This window comes from Dipodomys merriami, unplaced genomic scaffold (genome assembly GCF_024711535.1).
Source record: "Dipodomys merriami isolate MVZ:Mamm:240054 unplaced genomic scaffold, mDipMer1.0.p SCAF_9, whole genome shotgun sequence".
In the NCBI taxonomy this organism is placed as follows: Eukaryota; Metazoa; Chordata; class Mammalia; order Rodentia; family Heteromyidae; genus Dipodomys; species Dipodomys merriami.
Window position 1 is genome coordinate 53,213,258 of NW_027206512.1, and position 25,400 is coordinate 53,238,657.

Genomic DNA, 25,400 nt, shown 5'->3' on the forward strand with positions numbered 1-25,400 from the left:
AAGGGGAGGGTTAACAAGTTTGAGAAGAAATGTACTTATTACTTTATTTATAATAACTGGATCCCCTCTATACATCACCTTGACAATAAAAAAGTAGCAAAAAAAAAAAGTCTCACAGACTGCTGCCCGGGCTGGCTTTGAACCACGATTTTAGGATTACAGGCATGAACCATTGGTGCCTGGCACATTATAACATATTATAAACCGGACACTTATTTCTACTTTATTCTGTTTTAGTTGTCTAGTGTTCTAGTGAATCTCTGATTTTAGAGTAGGAGGAGACGAGGAGATTAAAGATAAATTTTCACAGTGAGATCTAGTTCCTAGCACCATTAATCACCTGGTTGAAGTCAGATCTGTCTCACTACCTCTCATTCTTCTTTGTATTTTTCTTAAATGAGAACACTGGCCTTTATATGCTCCATTGCTTTTCATTGAGCCTTTTCTAGTGTTAGTTCTGGAGAACTAACATTTTCTGAGTGTTTCCCCAGGTGTCATCCCAAGTATCTGAACCTTGTGGACTCAGGAAAATAGATGTATCAGAGGCCCAGGAATATGAAATATCGTGTACCTTTCAGAGTTAGGAAGCATAAATGCCTAATTCTGCCTAACACCAAGGGAAGCTCCTGCGGACCTTCCTAGTGTTCCAGCATTCTCTACTCCTGGAGGCCACTGGTAGCTACCCTATGTCCATGCTGTGTCCAGCCAAGTATACCTTTGGTTCCCCCTTCATTCTGGATGAACTAAGACTATGTAAGAGAGGAGCGGTGAATATCTAACAAGGTCTAGGCAGATGTTTGGATATTGGTGGTATCCATACAGGATTACTCATTGCTTCAGGAAAGTAGTAATTGAGGTATTCAGAAAAGCAGAACATCATTGGAGGGCACCAGATTTCTTCATTTGAAAGACCTTATTATACATGACCTTTTAAAGACTTACTGAAACAACCATTATGACAAAGATTAGAAAATTATTGGGCATATCCATATGTACATAATTTAGTGTTGAGTCTGGTTTACAGTTTGAAGTAGATATAGGACAGATGTCTTATTATAAAAGTAATTTTAGGGCCTGGCTCTATTTTACAAGATTAATTAGATCTCTTTTCATGGCCTTAACTGATCCCCACCCTTTCTCTCTCAACAGGCTTTCCATTGTTGTATTCATGTGTGAGCATTTTGATTGACTGTGTGTGTCTGACTAAGACTATAAGGTTTTAGACATAGAACCTTACGCAAGCTTAGCACCAGGCATGTAGATGGATCATCTTCTTTGGGTCATAGCAAGCAAGTCCTCATTTATCTTATCTTCCTCACATTTGGAGACATTTAGTCCCATATGTGGGCAACATGTGAAAATCTATCACGTATGTTCATCTGTAACATGGCATTGTAGACGTAAAGAAATCATTTGACGCCAGTGGAATGTCTTAACAATAATTTTTAGTTTAATTTTAAGTTCACAGGGTGAATTTTATCTACCTTTTTATGGTAGGAAGATAATGAACAATGTTTGGATTCAGGGTACATGGTAAGTATCCTTAATCCCCAAATCTGAAGTCCAAAGTTTTTGAGTGTCCACTTGATACTACAAGGAAAATGTCACATCTGAGATGAGCAGTCAAAACACAGGTGCACAAAAGGTATTATATAAAATTACCTTCAAGCTATGTATATAAGTTATGTATGATTCAGAGTTTACACTACAGCCCTATCTATCTATCTATCTATCTATCTATCTTTCTATCTATCTATCTGTCTGTCTGTCTGTCTGTCTGTCTGTCTGTCTGTCTGTCTGTCTGTCTGTCTGTCCATGCTGGTCCCAAGCATTTCTAATAAGAGATATTCAACCTGTACCAGACAGAGTTCATGTAAGGGAGAAGAGAAGGAAGTCCATTCTGCCTTCTTTGACACATCTAAAATTACTGTCTGAGACTATAAATAACTGCTGTAGACATGAATTGAAGAGACAAATTCCTCATGGTTGATTTTTCCAAGCAGCCTGGTGTTTTTTTCCCCATTCCCCTGCTACCCTTTCAAAAAGAGTTGGTTATTGCTAATATTGAGAAAATAATGTATGGATTGTATAAATCCATTTCTCCATTCCAATGTCACCAACTTCTCTTACTCTGTATTTGTAGTTTTATGATACAAGATATTAAAAAATAAGCATCAGCATATGTGCCGTAAAAAGTTTGGATTTTCTCTTGTTTTCTGGGTGGGAAATTCACTTTAGTTTTGGAATCGTCAAAAGTTTGATTTTTTAAAATATTTAACTTTCAGGGGCTGGGAAGGTGGCTCAGTGGTAGAGTACTTGCCTTGCATGCATGAGGCCCTGGGTTCGATTCCTCAGCACCACATAAGCAGAAAAAGCTGGAAGTGGTGCTGTGGCTCAAGTGGTAGAGCACTAGCCTTGAGCTGAAGAGCTGAGGGACAGTGCTCAGGCCCAGGGTTCAGGCACCATGACTGGCAAAAAAAAAAAAAATTAACTTTCAAAGATATTTTTGTAAATATATAAAAGGCTTGAGATTGGAAAATGTAGACATTTCCACTAGCTTGTTTATTTCTTACTTATTTTTGTAGTATATTTTAAGTACAAATTAATGAGTTTCATTATGACATGTTCATATACATATAGAAAGTACCTTCATCATATAGTCAATCATCTCCCATTATCCATCTGGTCCCTGATCTTTTTCACAGTACTTCCTCTTTCCAAAAAATCCTTGTTCTATATTCATGTCTTTTTTAAAAAAAATATGGACACCAATGAGAGAACACATGTAATACTTGTGTTTTGGAGTCCATCTTAGTTTCCTTAATATGATGATCTTCAGTTTTCCCCTATTTTCCTGAAAATGAAGGGCTAGACGTGTGAGTGCCAACTACCAAGTGTGATGTTCTGAGTTCATGCTCCAGGACTGCAAGGAGTAGCAGGAGATAAGCAACCATTTTCCTACATGTGACATTATTTCTTCCATCTTTATATCTTTATGGCCAAATAAAACTTCTGTGTGTGTGTGTGTGTGTGTGTGTGTGTGTGTGTGTGTGTGTGTGTGTGTGTGTGTGTGTGTGTGTGTGTGTACCTACACCACATATTCTCTATCTATTCAACTGTTGTTGGATAGCTAGGCTGATTCCATCACAGGGATCTTGTGAACATTGCTGTAGTATGTGAAGGTGTCTGTCAGATACTTTAAGTACATAAGGGGGTTTCCCCTGTATCCTCAACTGTATTTGTTTTCATGATGATAACTATTCTGAGATAAGATAAAATCTAATGTACTTTCTGTTGCCGAGATTGTTGTTGATTAGTTGAACTTTGTTTTCATCGTATTTTTATTATCTTTACGCAATTGTACAAAGGAGTTAGTATTTCAACAAATTGGTTTATTTAATTCATCAAGGTCACCTCTTTTATTTTTGCGATTCAGAGTCTCTGCTATGTAACTCCGGATAGCCTTGAGCTACCAGTTCTTCTTCTTCAACTTCCCAATGCTAGGATTATAGTCATATTTCTCAGGTGTGTCATTCTTTAAAAGTTATTAGACTGTTCAGATTTTCTCTGTCCCTCTCAGTGTGCTATAGCTTCCTTTGTCTAGGAAATCTTCCCTTTTAAGTTGTAAAATATAATAATACTATAATAATATATTGGTGTTATTGTATCATATATGGATTTTTTCTAGGTGTGAATTTATGCTTTTTATCTATTGTGTGACAAATAATGTCAAAATATACATTTCATCTTTAAAAAAGATGTTGAGGGCTTTTTATGTATTTATTTGAATTGATTCTTTTGAGAACAGTCTATTTAATGCATTTGCCATTTATTAATTGGATTATTTGTCCCTTTCTGTAGGCTATCTATTCACTCTGTTAATTGTTTACTTTGCTGTATGGAAGCTTTTAAATTTGATGCAATCCTATTTGTAAATTCTTGGTATTATTTTCAAACCATTAGAATGCTATTCAGAAAGTCCTTTCAAATGCCTGTATCTTGAAGTGTTTTTTCCCTTTGTTTTTCCTCTGGTAGTTTCAAAGTTTCAAGTCTTACATAGATATATTTGATCCATTTTGAGTTTATTTTTCTTGTTCAGTGTGAGAGAGTTGCAGTTTTCTACCTGTGGATATACAATTTTCCTAGGATTATTTGTTGAAGAAGATGTCATTTTGTCAACATATGTTTTTCATACTTCAATTGAGAATCAGAGAGCTGAGCTTCATGGGTTTACTTCTATGCTTTTTTTGTAGATCACTTGTCTACATGTCTGTTTTTATGCTATTACCATGCTGCTTTTGTTACTGTAGCACTATAGTATGATGAAATCAGAAATTGTAGTATCTCAGCTTTGTCTTTATTAATTCTTCTCAGGATTTCTTTGGCTATCCAGGGACTTTTGTAGCTACATGAGTTTTAGGATTTTTTTTCTCCATTTTTCATGAAGGATATCATTTGAATTCGGGCTGGCATTGAATCTGAAAACTGCTTTCAGCAATGTGGCTATTTTCGTATAAACTTTTCTAATGCATAAACATGATAGTTCTTCAATATCTTCTTCACTGTTTCATAGTTTTCCACTGTGTGTATATTTCACCTCCTTGGTTAGTTGTTCACAGTTTTTTTGTGAATAGGCTTCACAATAGACTATATTATGAATAAAATTATTTTCCTGATTTCTTTTTCACAGCTTGTATGCTATTGGTATAAGAAAAGCCACTGATTTTTCTAAGTTAATTTCGCATCTTGCTATATGGCTAAAAGTGTTTGTGAGACCTAAGATTTTTCTGGTGTAGTTGTTAGGGTCATATCATCATGGTGATGTAGTCTTCAGAATCATATTATCTGCATCCAATTTGTATATGGTTCTGGCTAAGAATTCAAGCACTACATTGACTAAAAGCAGAAGGAATAAACACCCTTGTTTCACTCCTGATTTTACAGGAAATGTGTTCCATTCTTCCCAATATGGTATCGTGGATATCAGTTTGTTCTATGATTTTTCAATTCCTAGTTTCTTCACAGATCTTATAATGAATGAATGTAGAACATTTGCAAAGGATTTATTTTTGCATCAATTGAAATGATCATGTGGTTTTTGTCCTTGATTCTATTCATGTGTTACGTTATGCATAATGATTTACATATGTCAAAGTGTGTTTATATCCTTGGAATGAAACCAATTTGATCATGATGTATGATCTCTGACATGTGTTGTTAATTCATTTTGAGATATCTTATTGAAGATTTTGGATATGCATATATCAAAAATTATCTGTAGTTATATATATATATTTGTGTGTATATATATGTATGTATATATATGTATGTATATATATATATACACATATATATTATATTCACATAACCTTGATCCATTAGAGCATCTAAGCAATTAGCCAATGAACATCTTTATATTTATTTATATACTTATTTATTTATTCATCTTTTTAGTTTATTTTTGTTCCAGATTGGGGTTGAACTTGGGGCCAGGATACTGTCCCTTAGCTTTTTTACTCAAGGATAGTGCTCTTCTACTTCAGGCCTTGCTCCTCTTTGGGTTTTTGGTGGTTAACTGCCTGAGCTAGCTTTGAACCACAATCTTCAAGTCTCTTCAGTAGCTAGGATTATAGGTATGATCCCAGCTTCTGCATCTTTTAAATGGAGAATGAAGACCATTTACAATTAGGGTTCATTGAAAGTTATATATTAACTTCTCCATTCATTTTCCTCTTCGGTCTTTGTTGGTTTACTGAGCCTATACTGTTTAACATTCTTCTTATTTCTCATTGGCTTTTTCATCCTCCTAGAAAGATTTTATTCATTTATTTTTCTCTTGCATTTGAGTATAACTTTTATATGTGAGATCATATTACTTTAAATATCTTAGGCAATGCTTCTAGTTTAGTGTTCATTAATTGCTTTAGTCATACTCACTGTGAAAGTCTGTTTCTTCTTTTACTTGGAAAGGACTGATACCATTACTGGATATAGTAATCTTGGTTGTCAGTCATTTTGTTTCAGGGCTTTAAATACATCAATTCACCCTCCTGCCCTTTAACATTTCTGCTGAGAAGTCCACTGTTATTCTGATAGGTTTTCCTTTGTAAGTAACTTGGGACTTCTGTCTTGCAGCTTTCAGTATCTTTTCTTTGTTCTGTACTATGGCATTTTAACTGTAATATGCTGTAGATAGGCTTTTTTTTCTGGTCATGTCTATTTGGGGTTCTATATGTCTCTGTACGTGGCTATCTAGTTCTTTCTTTAGACTTGGGAAATCTTCTTCTGGAATTTCATTGAGTAGGTTTTATATGCTTTTAGTCTGTATCTAGGTTTCCTTTTCTATGCCAGAGACTCAGAGGTTTATTTCTTAATTGTGACCAGAGGTCTTAAATGTTGTGGTCAAGATTACTTGCTTGTTGTTGTTTAAATTGTTATCTCAGTATAGTAATTCCTCAGTTTTTCATTTCCAAGAGGTTTTTTTTTTTTTGTTGCTTTTGTTTTCTTATGAATCCCTATTTCTCTGCAAAATTTCTCATCTAATTTCTTGCTTCCTTAACCAGCTAAAACTGGCTTTTTTCAATTTATTCATCTGTTTATTTGAATTCTTTTTGGGATAAGTAGCACTTTTAAAACTAGGCTTTTGAAGTCTTTTCTAGTATTTTGCTATCTTTGAATTCAGTTACTGAAGAGTTACGAACTTTTGAAGGAGTTACGTTGCCTTGCTTTTCATATTTTTCTGTTTCTGTGTTAATATTTGTGTATCTTTGATAAGATGGAAATGTCTTTTTGGTTTAAGTCAAGGTCTTCACAAGATCCAGCTCTTCTTCTCTCTCTCTCTCCCCCTCATACTGGGGTTTGAACTCAGGGCTTTGTGATTGCTTGAAAGTCACACTCACTGGAGCCATGCTGCAGACTCTTTTGCTCTGATATGGTCTCACTTTTTACATGGACTGTGATCCCCTTTTACTGATTCTTCCTGACTCCACCTGGAGGACCCATACTCATATTTCCTTGTTGATATGAGGTCTCATGAACATTTTCATCTAGGCTAGGAGTGCTCAATTCCATCGGAAGCAAACCATACGTTACAGAGGCCAAGCGATCCCCTGGCCTTGGGCTCAGGTGTGGGGCTCTTAGTCATTCCTCAGGTGATGAGGCTCAGACAACCTCACTGAAGGCTGAGCCTCGGATAACCACACCCTTCAGATCCTGTACTGTTTCATGCTTAAACTTCTCAGGCCCTCTGCCTTTCTGGGACTGTATCTGTGACCATCTCCTACAACCCAGACACAGCAGCAGTGTCCTGGGCTCTCTGACTTGGAATAATAATACCTATGGGTAAGTTCTAAGAGTATGATAAGTTTCAAACAATAACTCTACACCACCCCCACCCTCAGCAAGATAGCACCTTACTCTAGGCCTCCAAGATGAGGTGGGCTGGGGCTGGGGCATGACAATGAAGTGCCCGGGCTTGGGAAATTGCCATCTTCAAAAGGTATCTTCATTTCATTGAAGGAGAAGGGTGACATTATAATAAGGCTTCTTCGTCTCAAAGGTGCTGTTCAGTGACCTGAATCAAAACACCCCAAATTCACTTCAGAGGTTGATGTGCAAAGAAAGGTGCATTCTTTTCAATAATGTGTCAGATCAGATTCATAGGCACTGGCAGTAAGGATTCTTTTGATCCAAGCGGGGTGCCGTGTGTAGGCCCTGTTCTTGTTTGAGCCCTGCTTTTTCCTAATTTCCCTGGTGGTTTTAGCTAGACGCGTGTGGTGTTTTTACTTTTCTTCTGAGTATGAAGCTGTGGTTCCCTTCTGATTGGGGAAAAAGTCCTAAATGATTGTTACACACACACACACACACACACACACACACACACACACACACACACACACACACACACACACACACGAAGCCTGCTATTTTTTTTAATAACTTGATCATTAGGAGAAAAATGTTTGAAGTCAGACAGGATTGACTTTAAACCCCAGCTCTCCCATATACAGCTATTTGCTTTTAGAAAGATTGCTCAGACTCCCTAAACTTCAATGAGTTTACCCCTAGAATCAGCGTAATAACAGTACTTCTGCCTAGTGTTAGTCCAAAGACTAAATAATATAATCCACAGTCCTTACTTTCCAGTTCTCAGAGCCATTGCTTTATTGCTAATATCTTCACTATAGCTCAAAATGTAGAAACCTTAAACTTGGGAAGACCTGCTTCTTTGAAAGTTGAATAGTGTGGAGAAAAGCAGGAAGAACTTGTTTCATTTCCTCTTCCTTAGACTCATTACAATTGTAGGTTTCCATGGCAACATTCAGGATTAAGGTGGCATTATTAAGTTAGGCATTCCATGAACACCTCTGGAAAGAAAAGCCATACTATAGAGACATGCCACCCACTTTCCAGATCACAGAGTTATCTGGAAACAAAAGGATGAAGAATGGATGGCAGCCACCAACTTCCTTGTCCTATGGAATGAACCCAAGTCATAGAGATTTCTTTTCCAGAGTTCAAGTGGAGATCCTTTCCCTGTGTTTGTCCCTTTGTGGATCATTTCATAAAGTGGTCAGTAGTTATGGCCAGAATTTCCAAGTAGAAGCCAGTTCTGCCATGCTAGGGAATATGGTTTTCTGAAATCGATTCTGTCGCCGAGAAGAACTCGGAGTGTTTTCTGAGAAGGGCTGACCTCCTTTCATGCCACTTACTGAGAATTAAAGCTGCGAGGGTGAACTCGTTTGAGCATGTGGTACAACACTTAGTGCCACTGCTGCCAGGGAACAAGATTTGTGTTTCTAAGGAGATACAACAAAAAGGAGAATGCTTTAAGAGCCAGTTGCTGTCAGAGTGTAAAAGTATCTATGTTCCGAAAGGGAAATAGAAGCTGAATTAAGTAATTTTATACACACATTACAGGGTGCCCTTCTGCTAGTAATTCTTAAATTCAAAAGCAAATAGTTGTGGCCACAAAGGGCTTAGGACATATCACCTGATCTTAGCTTGCAGACTCAAACTGGATATGATTAGTATTGACCTGCCCTATGCATGTGATTTTAAGATGATCTCTTTTTTTTCCCCTGCCATTCCATTGGGTAGTATGAATACCAGGGAACAATGGATGACATAGTAGAGCAGAGGTGCGGGCATGTGACAGCAGATTCTGAATAAATAAGAGGAGGAGAGCCCCAAATTCTGCCATCTGGAACTGCAAAACAGAGCCTTCCACCAGCCTCTTAACACCAATATTAACCTGTCCACAAATGTTGTCAGTTATTGGTCTGGATAGATGTTCTGAAGAGGTTCATTGGCTAAGTATCATCACAGGGAGAGAAATCACAGGGAGAGTGCACCCAGGAAAAATTACAGTACTGCTATATTTATTTAGTGGCTCTGCACTGGGGTTTTATTTTCCACAGTTGGAAAGGGAACCACCTGTCTCAGCTGCTGATGTCAGAGAGCTCCCTCGAGACTCAGAGCTGTTGGAAAGCACATGATACTGTACATATTTGCTCTTACGTCCATATCGGGCTACGATTGGGTTTCAGAACTGTGCCCTGTTGTGGAGTTCATTGAGCAGTGACTCCCAAGTGCCTTCTTACGTCACTCTGCCCTTGTGAATTAAAAAGGGGCGTGTACAAGCCCCCTTTGTCAGTAGTCTCTCCACTTGCTGTACAAGTACTTGTTCTGCGAAAAAATGAATGGCACACCTCTTGGGGTTCTCACTAATGGATCCGGGTATGCAAGTGAGTATCAAGAGGTATTATCTCTGTAGATTCTGCTGTATTGGCATGTCGGGATTTGTGTTTATTTGTAATCCTGAGAACTTTTAAGCATTTTTATATTGGGTTTGGAGGTCATGTATGTTTATTATTAAGAAGTCATAAAAAGACATTGGCATAGCATATGGTTCTACATTGTAAAGTATAGTTTATCAATGTGAAGAAATTGTTGTGGAGTGAATGAAATGGTTAATTTGGCAAGACCTGATACTATGTCCATGTGTCTCAAGCTATCTATTACAGGGGTTTATTTCTGTTTGTTTGTTTGTTTGTTTTTCAATTTTAAAGACTTTTTAGTTACACAAATAACTCATAGCTTATGTTCTTTGTGTCTGGGACAGAATTAAGCCTTTTAAATGTAGCTCCTTCAGGGAGCTACATAGTGGGCCACTATATTGCATGTCTCCAGGGGGTACCATTTATGTCATAGTCAAAGAGTCACAGTTAAACTCTCCCGCTGACTATATGCACAATCTCAGGAAATACGATGCCATCAACATTACTCAAACATTACATAAAAACAGAGTTGTTTCCAGCAATTGCAGAAGGCTTGCTATTAGTAATGTTGTTCATTATTTTAATAGTGCCATGCATCTGATTTCGAATATCTTTACCAACTTGCAAATTATATGGTTATTAGACAAAATTGTGGGAAAATGGAGTATGAGGATATAAATTACATTCTTGGGCCACATCAAATCAATGTCTTATTAAAGATCAGTAGCAGGGTCCTTAATTCCTAGCCTGCCTATGATGTATTCTTCCAGTTAAATTTATATCTGAAATGGTGTTTGATAAAACTTTTTTCAAATCCTAAAAATAGAGTAAATAGGATGGGTTAAAGACCCCTTGGTTCATCTAATCTTTTCCCTAGTGCAGAACTTTCCTCTGAACCATTAAAAGTGTTAGAATATATGATTGATATTAATTAGTTTTCTGTAAAGTACTGCACTCCTTAACATGAACTGAACTGGAAATAAATATATTACCATGAATTAAGATTTTTTATTAGTTGAGAAGAAGAATTAGATAAAGGTACCTATGTGAAATCCTAAGTACAGACATCAAACTGAATTAATGCCAGAACTGTCTTGAGAATAATTTGAATATGGAATAAGATACAGTATACCATACCATTACTGTGTTTACGGAATCATTTCTGGCATCAAAAACTAAGGCTACATTATAGATGCAACAACAGGCTTTTCTCCTTTGGAAGGGAAAGGTGGGTGCATTTTGTAATTAAAGTGGATGCAAATCTCCGAAAAATGTCTCCCGTGTCCCGGATGAGCCTCGCATCCTCGCACATATCCCAGCCTTTATGTTCTAGGGGATTTGGCCATCTTCTGAGTCCTGTTAGTATACGGTGATAGTGATTGGCTCTATTTTCCACCCTTCCAAGCCTGGAATATTGGGCAAATCTCACTTTCTGCATTTACATTTCGTTAGGATGTTTATGTTTTGAAAAGGTGTAAAAAGTGCTGACTAGATTCATGAGGTTGCCCCAGGGATGTTATGGAAGGGATTTTTTTTTAATGATTTCATAAGGATCATGGATTTATTTAACACAACACCATGTAAACTGAAAAGTTCCAAGGATCAATCTGCACAGTGTGATAGGAGTGGCGTCCCCTGGAGTTGTGCATGTTTGCATTTACTCGGCTATTTCTTTTAATTCTGAAATTCCTCTATCCTATAATTCATAAATTTGTTTTGTATCTTTGGTAGAACTTGAAGGGTAAATGAAAAACTTTTAAAAAGTTATATCCTGTTAAAATGAATATCACGCACATCACATACGTAATTTAAAATGTTCTAGTAACCACACTTTAAAATGATAAATTCAATAATATCTTCTATATGGCACAATCTTTCCAAAATACTTTATCAACATAGTATCTATGAATTATTAAGAAGATATTTTGCCTTCTCCTTTTCTTACAAAGATTTTGAAATTTCAGGCACATTTATAGGACATCTCAATTTGGGAAAACATTTAAACATGGAAGGGAAAATATAAAGTATCCTTTTATGCCATTTTTATCTATTTAAAAAGCAATTGTATGATTGATCACAGGCAATGGAGAAATGGGAATACTAAGACAATTTGGTTGATAGGCCACTGGGGGCAAAATTGACTTTGTATTGAGTTGTTTTGCTCCTGTGGTTTGTTTTCCATCCCTTCTTCTGGGTGTATTTTCAGTCTCATCATTTCAAACCTGATTTGATGCTTTGAGGTTCCTCCACATTCGCAGATTCATAGTATTTTGTTGGATTTCATGTGCCATATGGTTGTCTTGTTTCTTAACAGAGAAATTCAGGAAAGACTTTTGGCTCAAATAAGTTTGTGGCCAGCCTAGTAGAAACAAAACTGTTTACTACACTTGGCGCCTCTGCTGTCTTTAGAGTCAGAGCCAGGTCAGGACTAGAATGAGGCTGTTTTTGCTTTTCATCAGGTATGCAAAAGAACAACAGGCCCTTGGCATCCTAACACATGTGATGGTTCTGTCACATGTACCAAGTCAGCTTAATATCAAACAAAGAGCAAGTCTGCTTGGTTTGACCTCTTCTAATTCCCCTTCCCTTCCTTTTCTTTTCTTCCTTCCTTCCTTCCTTCCTTCCTTTCTCTTTCTTTCTTTCTTTCTTTCTTTCTTTCTTTCTTTCTTTCTTTCTTTCTTTCTTTCTTTCTTTCTTTCTTTCGTTCTTTCTTTCTTTCTTTCTTTCTTTCTTTCTTTCTTTCGTTCTTTCTTTCTTCTTTCTTTCTTTCTTTTTTCTTTCTTTCTTTCTTTCTTTCTTTTTTCTTTACTTTCTTTTCTTTCTTTGCCAGACAAATAGCAAACATATAAGTTAAAATTTAAATTTTTCTAGTGACCATATTTTTCTAGTAATCTATTGAGTCTACTGTTTTTCAATAGACTCTTACATGTTTGTAACCTTCACGGCCATCATATAAAACAGCTATTGATAATGGTGTTTTATAGATGAGGTGGTTCTCGTTCAGATAGTTTAATTTGAGATTTTCACAGATGGGTCCCAAATGGCAGGTTAGTGTTGACTCCTAGATCCGCACTCTCAGGGAAGACTTCTGTGCCGAAACAAGTCAACGATGCTTTTCAACAATGACTTTTGAATCAAAGATAAAAAATACCGAATATTTAAACTTGGAAACCAGCCCCCATCAGTTAATTTATTTAAGGAATACAATCTTTTAAAATTATATATATTTATTATCTTCAAGTAGTTGCCCAAAGGAGTTCCATTCAACAAATCAGGACACAGAATCTCGATTAATGCAGATGACAATCTTACCTTATGTTGGAGAAAAGAAAAATCTAGAAAGCTAGATTACTCCTCCAAAATAAAACAAACACATCAACCCAGACATAGGGATCCTCAACTCCTTATCCACTGTCATTGGTATAAGAGGTTTAATGGCCTTTCTAAGAAGAGCCCCTGAATATTTAGATTTAGTTTTTGGTAACAGCAGAGAAGAAAATTTTGAAAGCTTGTGATATAGAAACATTCCTTTCTCTTGCTGAATATATTTCAAACTCTTTATAGAATTATAATATGGATACTGAAAAGTGCATTTATCAGCAGGGATCATATCAATGTATTTTTTGTAACTGAACATAACCACATAACCAGTACTGACACCAAGAAAGAGATCATAACTTGGTCTCTACCTTCCTCTTGCTCTTTTGCCTACCATTCCCAAAATGCCATCAAAGGCAACCTCTCTCATGACTTTCAGCCACATACATTAGATATTTTCACCTTGGTGTTTTGTAGAAATGGAATCATAAAGCATGTCCAATTGTGTGTGTTTGTACGGCTTATTTGGCATCACTGTCTATTTGTAGGATATACACATTTGGGGATAAATTAGAAGTTCGTTTGATCTCATTCCATTGAAGTATTAGACCCCCAATAATCATAATACTGTAAACATGAAGAATAGCTTTATTTTGCTTTAATTATGTGAAAAAATAGGGAACCATATTTTTGTTGGATTCTATCTGAAAAGCAAAATAACACAGCTGAAAAATGGTACCTCAGAGAATGTAAGATATGACACCCCAACAAACCACTTTTGTCTGAAGTTTGTACCTACTCTGTGACATTGGACTTTGTGATAGAGAAAGCAAAGAGAACACAGACTTAAAATACCCACAGGCGAGCACCAGGCTGGAATTTCCACGTAGTGGCTTTGTATAGCTGTGTAAAAGGTTAGGTGTGGCCTATTTTTAGTTGTCTCTGAATCTACCAAGATGGAGGGTAGAAAGTTCCATCTCAGGAATGAAAAAGATTTTTGTTCTGAAAAGACTCAAGAAAAGAATTTATTTTGATTACCTACTTGGGTAAAATGCAAATTGGACTCTAGAGAACGAGAGGGCATATGTTTTGTTTCAAAAGGAAATTCTTCTCCACCTCCTTTTTCAGGCATTTCACAGGCCCTAAGCTTGAGCTTTCATACCTTACTTTCATTTGTGTTTCTTTTCTGTGGATGCAGAAAAATGAGAAGTGAGTTATGCCCTGCTAGTGAATGGCACTCTTAACTATGCAGTATTGTCGGGCTTGAGAGTAGCTAGTGGTTTACCAAAGCTTTATCCTGACTGAGATTTGTCATTTATTCCGTCTTCCTTTGCCCAATTTCAAGTCATCATTACTCCCTCTCCAGATTTTCTGGTGTAGAATTTAGTGTGTCAATGACTACTCATCCAGCCCTAAAAGAAAGCTTCCAAACTGGGTGGCATTGGAAGACACTGAAGCACAGATTTTCTTCTTCCTGCTAAAGAGGAAATAGTTCCTCCAAATCAAATAGTTCCTTGGGGAAACTTGCAACCTCGGAGATACAACCAGGACCCAGGCTCTGATTTGGCTCTAATAATGCTGTGCTAAAACATTTTAGGCATGTGATCTTTTTCCTTTCTGCACTTTACAGTAATATCTTCTCTGGGCTCCCAAATTAAAAATAGGTAAGCTTCTCTTTTATTAAACATAATAATATACATTTTCAGTGCTCTGATATTAAAAAGCAAAAATAGGTAACTTATGAGTCTTTTTTCCCATGGGGTTCTGATAGCTCATGCCTGTAACCTTAGCTGCCCAGGAGACTGAGATATGAGTATCATGGTTTGAAGCCAGCTCAGACAGAAAAGTTCCTGAGATTCTTATTTTCAATTAACTAGCACAAACCCAGAAGGGAATATGTGGTAAAGCAGTGCCCTTGAACAAAACAGCTGAATAAGCGTGCAAAGCCCTGAGTGCGAGCTTTAGTACTAGCACCAAATCAACCCAAACAAAACAAAGATCTTCTTTTCCTGGACACTACATAATTCATTCCCATGTACAAAATCCTAAATGTGGGATTTGCCTTCATTCCTAACTCTTCTCTGGCAAATAAGAAATATATTCGATGCAAAACTAATTACATGTGAGTATATCTTATTGTATCCATTTGCAGAAATAAGTAATTGGTAATATGCGTTAGTTGTGTGGTTTTTCACAAACAATGGCTCAGTTTGCAGTGTGACTTAGGCCACGTAGCAGAATTAATAACAAAGAAGATGAAGGTGCTCTTCTCTGGCCAATTACCTGGGCTTTGTAAGAAACACAGGTTTTCCAAAGTCTTCAGCTATGCTGTAACAAGTTCTAATGTGTTCTTTGTCTAAATAAATGTTCATAATGCAAGAAAAGGAATGGAGTTGTGCTCCTGCTGGACAGTTAGACACTAGATCCTTTTCTCGCATATTATCTCTGGTGCCAGCACCTGTGCCATGAGTTTGCACTGTGCTGGCTGTATCTTGTCCATGAATTTGAGAATGGCAAGGATCTTAGAGGTAAATGAATCTGGCTGTCTCCTTTGACGATTCAGAAACTGAGGCTGAACACCATTGAGTGAACAGCCCACAGTCAGCTTGTTGGTTCATGACCCAGTTGAGTGAGGACCCACATTCCACATGTTCATTCTTTCTTTTCCTTCCATTTTGGGCTGAATTCAAGAGTCACAAAGTCACTCTGCTGATCAGATTGACTTCAGCTTCCTGTAATCACCTGAAACCTCATGGCCTTGATTTCAACTCATTATTCCTCTAGTTTTGAAAGTATTTTCTGGTCAAACTAATGATCAGTCAGATGAAAGAAGTTGCAAGGATGCTAACCTGAATTGTCCATTCCTGTGATTATCTACATCCCTTTGGGGGAGGTTAGCTAGTCAGTGCTTACTTACAATACTGAGTGAGCTACCTGCCCAAGAACAGGGCAACACCATGACAGCCTCTGTACCGACAGCTGCATGCTTAGGGGCAGGTGATTTCCCAAAGAAGTTCATTTGCAAGTCACTGTTGGAAATGTCGACTGTTTTCCTCATCAAGTCAATTTCAGCTGTCTCCAGTGGAATCTGCCTCTATAGCAGCTCTTCTCCCAAGTTCTCCCTGACTAATTCCTTTCTCCCCAGCCAGTAGTCTCTTCCTGAGACATGTTCTTAAAAGTTCAGTTATATGATTCTTGGGGTGTTCAATAATCTTTCATTTTTGGTCCAGGCTTCTAAACTATATACTAGAAGGAAAGAAAAACTATGTCTAATAAATAGATCTTTTGATATAAATGGCTGGGACTTTAACCCTTTTGCAGATAATTGAGTTTTAAAGGGAAATTCTACTTTGATACAATTTTAAAATGAGAAATTACATGAAGATTGGAGTGATTTTTCTGGGAGCCAGCTGTTTGTGCCCCAATCGAAAGCATCTTTCATTTGTAACTCAGGCCTGAGTGGGTTTCTAAAGATACCAGGAAGTGATTTCTCTCTGGGTTGAGCCTGATCTTCAAGAGCTCGATGGAGGAGCTGCTAGATTTAGGGTGACAGACTGAAATGGCTCATCTTAAATATAAGATGAAGGTTTGAGGCTGGGATGGGGTGTCCAGTTGTTTGTGTTTTCCATTTCCTTTGTGTTAGGAAGGCATAGGTCTAATTCTGAATCTGACTATTCCTCACAAAAACTGAATAGTTATTATTCTACTGAATATATAAGTCATACATGTTTATCACAGAAAGTTTGAAAATTACAGAAAGACACACACATACACACACTTAAAGCAAAATAACAACTATTCACACTGTCATCAACTCCTCTGAGCAACTTCTTTCCTGTTTACTTTCTCCTCTCATTTCTTTCCTCTCTCCACACACACACGCACACACAACATAATAAATATGTTGTATTTCTTCTAGGTAAAATTTTTATTATTATAGTTATTTCATCTTAACATTGTATCCTTATGCTCCTAAGTATAATTTATAAGATTTTAATGATAGCATTGATACATATATATATATATATATATATATGCATTGGTCTATCATCTACCATTTATCATCTATCTATCATAGCTATCTATGCCTCATAATATATTAAGTAGGCCTATTAACATTAGGCATTTTCATTTCATTCATGTTCTCAACAATGTAAATGATATTGCATTGGCTATTCTCACACCAAAAATCTTTGTACGCCTTCCCCTATTATTTCTTTAGGTTGAATTTGTACAAGGAGAATGTCTGGATCTTTGAAACTATCTATTTAAAAAATATAATACATATTACCTATTTGTCCTCAAGAAAAACTGCACCCATTAATAATCTTCCCTCTAGTATATTAAATGCAGTATTTGAGTGAAGAGTTGAAAGCAAAGGTCTATCTATCCTAAGACTGTTCTACTAGCTTGAAGATGTTTCTTTAAAAGTCCTGTAGTCTAAATGAGTTAATAAATATCCAGTACAATGTATATGTTGCCACAAAATTTAGCTTAGACTTTAGAGCCGGTTATTTCCTGTGATGAGGAGTTATTGCCCGGTACCTCTCCCACATTTGGGGAGTATATGTATTTTAGCTCACCAGAGTAATATAGAAATATCAAAGCACTAAAAAATTTTCAATAACAGAAGCAAAAGCAAAATACCCCTCAATCCCCCCAGGACTTTGTCTGATACAGTCAAAATAAAGAAGGAAAAGAAACACATTCATTCTTCCTTTCTGAGACTATTTAGAAAATATAGTTTTCTCCTTTAAAGTCAAGTTAGGCTAATTAGGACCCAAATGACAGAAATAAGGTCCAGGGAATAGTTTAGCTGCCAACCTTCTTTTTTATTTAAACAATTTTTGTACCCCCTTTTCCAAGTGGGTACTGGGTAAATGTACCCAGTAAGATAAAACATTTTTCTTACTAAATGAAATGTTTTCTTTAGGCTCAGTAGCACCTTAATTTTCTTTAAATGATGCAACTTTGATAAAATCTGATATGTCTGATTTTTAGTTTGAGTAAGACAAAAAATTGGTAAATAACCTAATTGCTCATGTCTTATTTAAATAACAATTCTCTGCATTATAGAGGAATCAATGTAAAATGATAAAGGCAAATGAAAACATCTGAAGATTCACAAATCAGATTTTAGCCATCCTTTCATTATCTCTTGTCATCTGTGTTCCTTCTAAACATACTTTCTGCTTTTTGTGTATATTAGTCTATGTGATACAACTCAGATTAATTTTCATTTTTTGTTGTATTGTAATATGAAAATTGCCCCAAGCACTTTTTGAGATCTAAGTTAAAATCAAGTCTGGCTCAGTGCTATCAGAATAGTCTTCTGGAGATTTTATTGGAGATGATAGCTGTGTTGCTGGGGTTGTCTATGATATGTTGTTTATTAAAAAAGAAAAACATCAATGCTAGGAGGGATTAAAGTTGTCCACTAACTTTCTCAATTTGTTTCTCCAGAGGTCTTTGTTTTCAATGTCATCACCAGAGAACTCTGTGTAAAAATAAGATTCAATTTAAGAATATTTATAGAAGAGGTCTCTGTGTATTCTCTCCTCCCCACCCCGCTCCCCATACACACTTTGCAACTTTGCCTCACCTTCAAACCAAAGTGCAAAACAAGAACTTAGCAAGCAATGTGAGCATCAGGATCAATGAGCCCCCTTAAGGAATTAAAAGCAAGCCACGGAATGCCTTTTAACAATAATTAACTTTATAAATCTTAGCATTTCTGAGCAGGCCATTTTCTTTCTGGAAGAATGCTCCAGGCAGGCAGCATTCCCTAGAATATTAGTTTCCAGTTATGTGGACTCTTGTCTCCATTCAAAATGGCCTCAGGGGCCATTTGCTATGCCTTTGACTTGGGAAGAGGATGATTCTAATGTTTAGAAGTTCAGTTCTTCCTAGAAAGGGCTTTGGGGCTCTTCCTGTTCTTTTAGGATGGTGTTCAAACCTTTACTTACCTATTTCTCGAAGTTTGAAATGAGCAAGCTGTTTGTCTTTATTGGGATGTTTGGAGGACAGCAAATATTGAGAACTGGTATATGAAGTCCTGATCCTAATGTCTATAGCCTACAAGCCTGATTATATGTAATGTCCTCTCTACTACTCTTCCCTGAAAAGTACAGCCTTTACTTTATTCTTACATAGTTCGTTGTAGGAGTAAATAAGCAAGGATATTTATTCTCATAGTCCTTTCTCCTGATTTTCCTTTTGTATAGTCTTGACATCAAAGCCAATTGCTGTTGCTATTGTCTATAGTGTTTGAGTTTGGGTGTTTGGCTTTGATGCTGTTTATTTATTAGATATTAACAATTGTCTGAAATAGAGACGGTGCAAGAAGCTTACACTTTGGGGCAGACATAGTGAAGGGAAACTAAACATTTCATCAGATACTTTTGTTGTAAAACAGAATGAATCATTCTCTGTTGTCTCTGTCTCTTTGTCTTTCTCTTGTTTTCTTCTTTCTTGCTTCCCTTCCTTTCTTCCCCTCCCACTCCCTCTCTCCTCTTTCTCTATTTCTCTCCCTCTATTTTTTTCTCTCTCCTTATAACTCAAAAGATACATTTTTCCTGCCTCTACCCAAGTTGAGACCCTGGAAAGCAAACCTTAGGAGAACTAGTGAATAGAGGGATTCCAGGGGGTGAAATCTCAGCTCTGTGTAGATGTACAACATTATGCACACTCAACAGATGTTAATAAATACCTATTCCCATTGTTTTGAGAAAATGCAGCTAGCTGATTTGGTTGTGAATTGCAATGGTCAATGAAAGGACCTTGTACCTAGACAGGATGTGTGATAAAAAGTAGAAGAGGAATCCAGATATCAAGCAAAAATGATCTTATTGCTTTGTCATAGCAAATTGGTTGCATTTTTATGGGATGTCATTCCTATAACTATACGAGTTCTCTGTGTCCTTGCCATATACCTTCTTGGATGTCCTTACAACACATTGTTGTGGACACAGAAAAGTTTCAGTAGCTCCTTGTTGATTGAAACCAACCATTATGAGATCTTGAAGGCAGAGATGTGAAGAGGTAAAATGAAGGCTGTGGGGAGAGAGGAGGAGAAGCAGAGCAAGAATTAAATATAGAAACCACCCGGGGAGCCAGGAAAGACCAAGGCTGGTGAGCAACTAACAATTTAAGTTCTCCTGAGGGGGAAAAATATAACTGGACAGAAGAGAAATTTTCATCTGAAGAGTTAATTAACCAAATTATAAGACTTCTAAAATATCCCTCTCATTGGAGTTGTAATTTTGAGAATTAAAAAAAGAAATAGCAGAAGGTATTCTGATTTTTCTACAAATCTGTATAAAATTTTTACTTGTATGGTAGTAGAGGTTTCAGAAGGGGGAAATGTAATCTGCTATAGTTTATGGGTCCTTTGAATGTTTTAACTTCAGACTCTGTGACATGAAGGGGAAACCACATATTAGAAATGACTTCTATGCTGATTTATTTTTTTAAGTGTAGAAGTAGCTGGCCAAAACCAAGCAGGTAAACCCCAACAACAGAATAAAAACAGCTAAAATGCTCAACAACAGCACAGCCTGGTGTAGGGTAAAGGACATCTCTAAAAGGTGTAAAAAATGATTTTTAGAAAATCTGATAGATGCCTAGCAATAAGCTAAACAGAAGTATCAGTGACTGTCATGATGCAGAAATCACTTGATAATAATTAATAAACATTGATGCTTCTTAGCCCTGTGACCAATATTGTTTCACAGTTGACTGTTTTGAGGGTAGAACCAATGACCTTTGCCCTGAATTTTAATAATTTACTGAAGTTTTACATTAAGTCAGAATCTAATTGAGAAGAAAATGAGTGTTTCTTTGTGGTGGGTGCTGAGGAATGGCACTAATTGCATGTATGAATGCATTCCTGGTCCTTTTTATTTTTTTATATCGAAAATTAAATCTGCAGCAATTTTCTGCCATCTGTAATGGGGTGGGGGGAGAATGTACCAGTGAAAAGTATTTGGCTAATGTGAAATGTCAAAGCTGTTGGACATCTATCTTTTTACATTCAGTCAGGAAAAACTGTCCATTTCATTACATTATTTAGAAATATACCAGCAACTTGTTGCAGATATCAGAGTAGACAAATGTGAAGGAAGCTGCAAGCTGGCAAATTGTTTCTTGTTGTTTGGTTTGGTTTTGACTTTCTTTCACTTTGCTATTTGAGCAACTGAATATTTACAACTGTGTAAGAGGAAAAACAGTCACCACGGTTTTCTTTCTAAGGAGCTGGACAATAAGAACATTCATTAAGTTAACCTCAGTAGAAGAAGATCTTAACTAATAATGCTTTAGAAACTAGTTTTAGATACTTGGGAAGGTGTTTTTTCAAATTTTTTCAGATACATTATTGTCAAGTGAAAGACTTGAGCTGGCTTAAGAAGTTGATGAGATTTGATTTGATTTTTATGGAAACATATCTAATTCACCAAGATATGCACAAAGATATTGGGACATGACAGGGTTAAATTTGACTGCTGGAATGTTACAGGAAGTGTTTTTCTGCCGTGTCTAGTGGTGTGAGTTTGTTATGTATTCAATATGTAATGTCATCATAAAATAGATGCACCTGCATTAGCCTTCATTGTCTCAAAGGTACGAGCTGAAAAATAATAAAAAGCAATACTTTTCAGTATTTTTCCTTTACTCCGTGGACATTCCTGATTCCAAAAGCAAATTGTACAACCTAAGGCACTAGGGTTGGAATTCAATGTTTATTCAAAAAGGCACCCTAAGGCACTTAGAGAGAAAATGCTCCATGTATGAAAAAATAAAAATAAAAGGAGCTGAGAATCTACACTGGCTGTTCTGGGCAAGGCAGTAACTGTATTTACTAACATTTGTTTGCTGGGAGCCTAGGAGAGAAATAGACATAATTAGGAACAACCTGGAAGAATAGGGTTTTGTGACTTGCTTTCCTTATAAGGATCAAAGCAATCTGCAGTAACAATCCAGGAGCTGGTATTTCCCACTGCCACAGGGACAGACGATTTCTGGGTGCAGGAGTTTGTTTATACCTTCACAAACACAGGCTATGTTGTTGATTAAACAAGCCAAAAAATAAAATAAAATAAACATAAAAGCCTCATTTGCTGCTTTTCAAACACCACCCCCCCCCCCAAAAGAAAAAATTAGGAAATATCTCCTGTGATAAACTCTTGCCTTGGCACCAAACTCATTCTGGGTCCACCTGGAGTTTGTAGAGTCCTTAGAGAATGTACATTTTTTAGCCAAGAGTATAGTTTCTCTGCCATGTACCGGGGAGTTTTGCCACTTGCTTGTTTGGGAAGGAGGAAAAAAAAATAAATTAAAAAAAGATTGCAGGGGATTTTGGTTATTACTTGACCAGGGCTGCGTTTGGAGCTAGTGGAATTCAAAGCTGGCTTTAATCACAGCATGATTCTTGAAACCTCCTAAACTCCAAGTATTTTCTTTTTTTCCTCCCTTCCCCCCCCCCCCCCCCAGCGTTACTTCACTGAGGCAGAAGGCTGCCTTTGCGTGACGTCAGGAGTTTGAGCAGCAGGCTGCACCGGGAGAAGGGAGGTTGGGTGAGTGACAGACAGCCCAGCCTACTTTTTAATGGCTTTGTCATGTGACTGGGACTGTAGTAAGACAGGTGCCTTCAGTTCACTCTCAGTAAGGGGCTGGTCGCCTGCATGAGTGTGTGCTCTGTGGATTCGAGCTGAAAAGGCTTGCCTGGCGTCATTCAGGAGCTGGGAGCTGGATGGCGTGGGACATGTGTAGTCAGGACTCTGTATGGAGTGATATCGAGGTGAGCCGGGACCGGGCTCGGCAATGCAGGACTGAGACTTTCCTCAGACGCAATTATTCCTTGCAAGGGGTGGGGGTGGGGGGGGGGAGGAAGGGGGAAGGGCTTGGGAGAGGGACCAGAGGTAAAAAAGTAGCCAGCAGGAGCTTTTGGAAAGGAGTCTCAATCTTATCTTAACTCCAATAAGTTTGCTATTTTAAGGTAGCTCTGAGATGCCTTGAGCAAATCAAAGCTTAGCTGCTGTCAACAGTATCTGTAGCAGTTAGAAACTCTTTCCCTGTGCCTTTGGCTCTGTTTCTACTCCTATGCAATATTTATGCTCTAAGATATTGATATGAATCAAAAGCAGAAGTCTTTCCAATGGTGTTTAGTGGCCTGCTTGGAGAAAAGCCATTTCTATTTATAAGGAAGCGAAGATAAACATTAAAATGGATGTGTTCAAATATACTCCTTTTTTTTTTTATTGGACTCTAGTCCCGATTTTCCCAATCTCTCTGTACATCAGAGACAGAGAACTTAACACACACACACGCACACACACAAATCTTAAATAATCCGGCTGGGTTATTTTAGATAGCTTTTCCCATGGAACACAACACAAGCACGCAGCTTCCTCCGAAACTCTTGTATGTGGTTGAAAGATTTAGCCAGCTGATTTTTTAAAGGCTTTTTTTTTTTTTTTTAAACCGGTGCAAGGTTTTGCGTTTGTGCAGGCTGGCAGAGAAGTCAATGGTTAAAAGTCTCCCTTGTATGTACCACGGAGAGCTGCCTGAAGCGGGGGAGAGAGAATAGAGTTTATGCAAGACCGTGTGTGGAGCTGCTCGCTGCTTGTGTAAAAATAGATGGCAATACATCAATTCCACAGTTTCTGCTGGCTACAATTCATACCGGGGTTGAAGGGAAAGGGAAAAGAAAAAAAAAAAAAAAAAGAAAGAGACGCCAGCGGTTTCCTCGTAATCTCTGGAGTCTAGCAAAGGGACTGGGATCTCTGGCTGTTTGCATTCAGTACAATGGAATGCTCTCAGAAAGTTTGGGCAAGTTGAGAAACAAGAGAAACTTTCTCCCCCCCCCCCCGCCCGCCCCCTCCCGCCCTGTGGACTCTTGGTGAGATGGACCCGAATTGAATTGCACCGAGGATCCCAAGAGCTGCTAACAATGAATCCTGGCAAAGGCGTGCCGGCTTCCTGTGGGTAGCTGGGGGCACGTAGGGTAAGGGGGAGGGCCGTGCACTGCACGTGATTTGATTAAATAAGATGTCCATGTGGTCCCACGATACGCATCTAAAGTGAAAATCATTTGGCCAAGGCCGGTCTGCCAATGCATTTTTCCTATCTAGCCAGGCGTGCCCCGGATTCTTTTAACTCTTCGCTGGGTTTTGCTGATGGTGTCTTCCTTCGCTCTGCCTTCTGCCTCGGCGGATCTTAGGTGTGGGTTGTAATGGTGCTTATCTTGTTGTGATTTCTTGGTAAGGCAGGGATAGATATGGATAATTCATGGGTCCGGCAGCTATTAAGAGTCAGAGTTCTAAGTGGCTTCAAAGTCCTGATTGTTTGAGTAGCCAGAGTGTCCTGCTGCTGCGGGCGGCGGTAGTCTGGCTGGCACTGTGGTCTGGGTTGCTGTTCTTTCCAGTTTTTTACCCACCCCCCGTCATGTATTATTTCTGAGGTTGCTGGTTGATGGGGGAACTCGATCGTATGGAAAATCAGGAAGCTCTACTTCAGTCCCTGGCATGCCTGCAGACATTTATTTGCAAATAAGCACGGGGAGCTATTTAGAGCAGTGGCCTTTGAAATGATTTTCTTAAGGAGGAGGGGTCTCAGGGCTAATTGTCCAGCCAGGGATGGAGTGTTGGGTCAGCTGTGACTGGCCAGTCAGGGTTAACACTGTGAGCCGCCAGCGCTGGAAAGTCCTGCCTTCATGGTAACAGCCCTGGGAATCACCTCACCCGGCTAAAATATTACAAGCAGCGGGGAGCGGAGGCAGCTTTCATTTTTTGAATCATTAATGTTTGCTGTCCTCCTAAAACCCATTATGCCCTTTTGCACATAATGACAGGACAGCACATTGGTTAATAAAAGCGACCATCACTAGAGCTACTCAGAGAGTTCTCGGTGTTTTGCAGTTTAATGAAGGTGATGTACAATACGGTTACTGAGATTGATAGAGACAGTTCCCTGATGTACACCCACCAAGACTGACTGCCATTCCTAAAGTCTCCTCCACCCTCCCCCCCCCCCCCCCCCCCCCCGTCTTGTCTAATTCTTTTTAAAAAGTTAAGATTCTCTTTTCTTTCATTAATATAATTAATGTGGCTGAGTCCACTCTTTCTTTTTATTTTTTTTTCCTCTCTTACTCTCTTTAAAATTTACCATCAATGGCACCAAAATCTCCAAAAGGTTAATGGAGAATTATACTTAATTATAATGATTCATTATCATCAGTGCAGTTAAGCTAATTTATTGTCTGCTCCTTAACTAAGAGAAAAGTCTGTTGGGGTGAAATAACGTACA

General features: G+C 37.8%; 1 protein-coding gene across 4 annotated transcripts in view; it reads left to right on the forward strand.

The window, feature by feature from the left end:
* Ppargc1a (PPARG coactivator 1 alpha) overlaps positions 1–25,400 on the forward strand; it is a 649,949-nt gene that overhangs the window by 522,900 nt on the left and 101,649 nt on the right. The window contains exon 1 of one of the 4 annotated variants that reach the window (XM_070012851.1): positions 22,714–22,893. The exons of the other annotated variants lie outside the window; for them this stretch is intronic. Within the exon in view, the coding sequence (XP_069868952.1) occupies positions 22,846–22,893 (48 nt within the window). The 5' untranslated portion in view covers positions 22,714–22,845. Of the gene's footprint in view, positions 1–22,713; positions 22,894–25,400 lie in introns of those variants that run through there. 4 annotated transcript variants of the gene reach the window in all.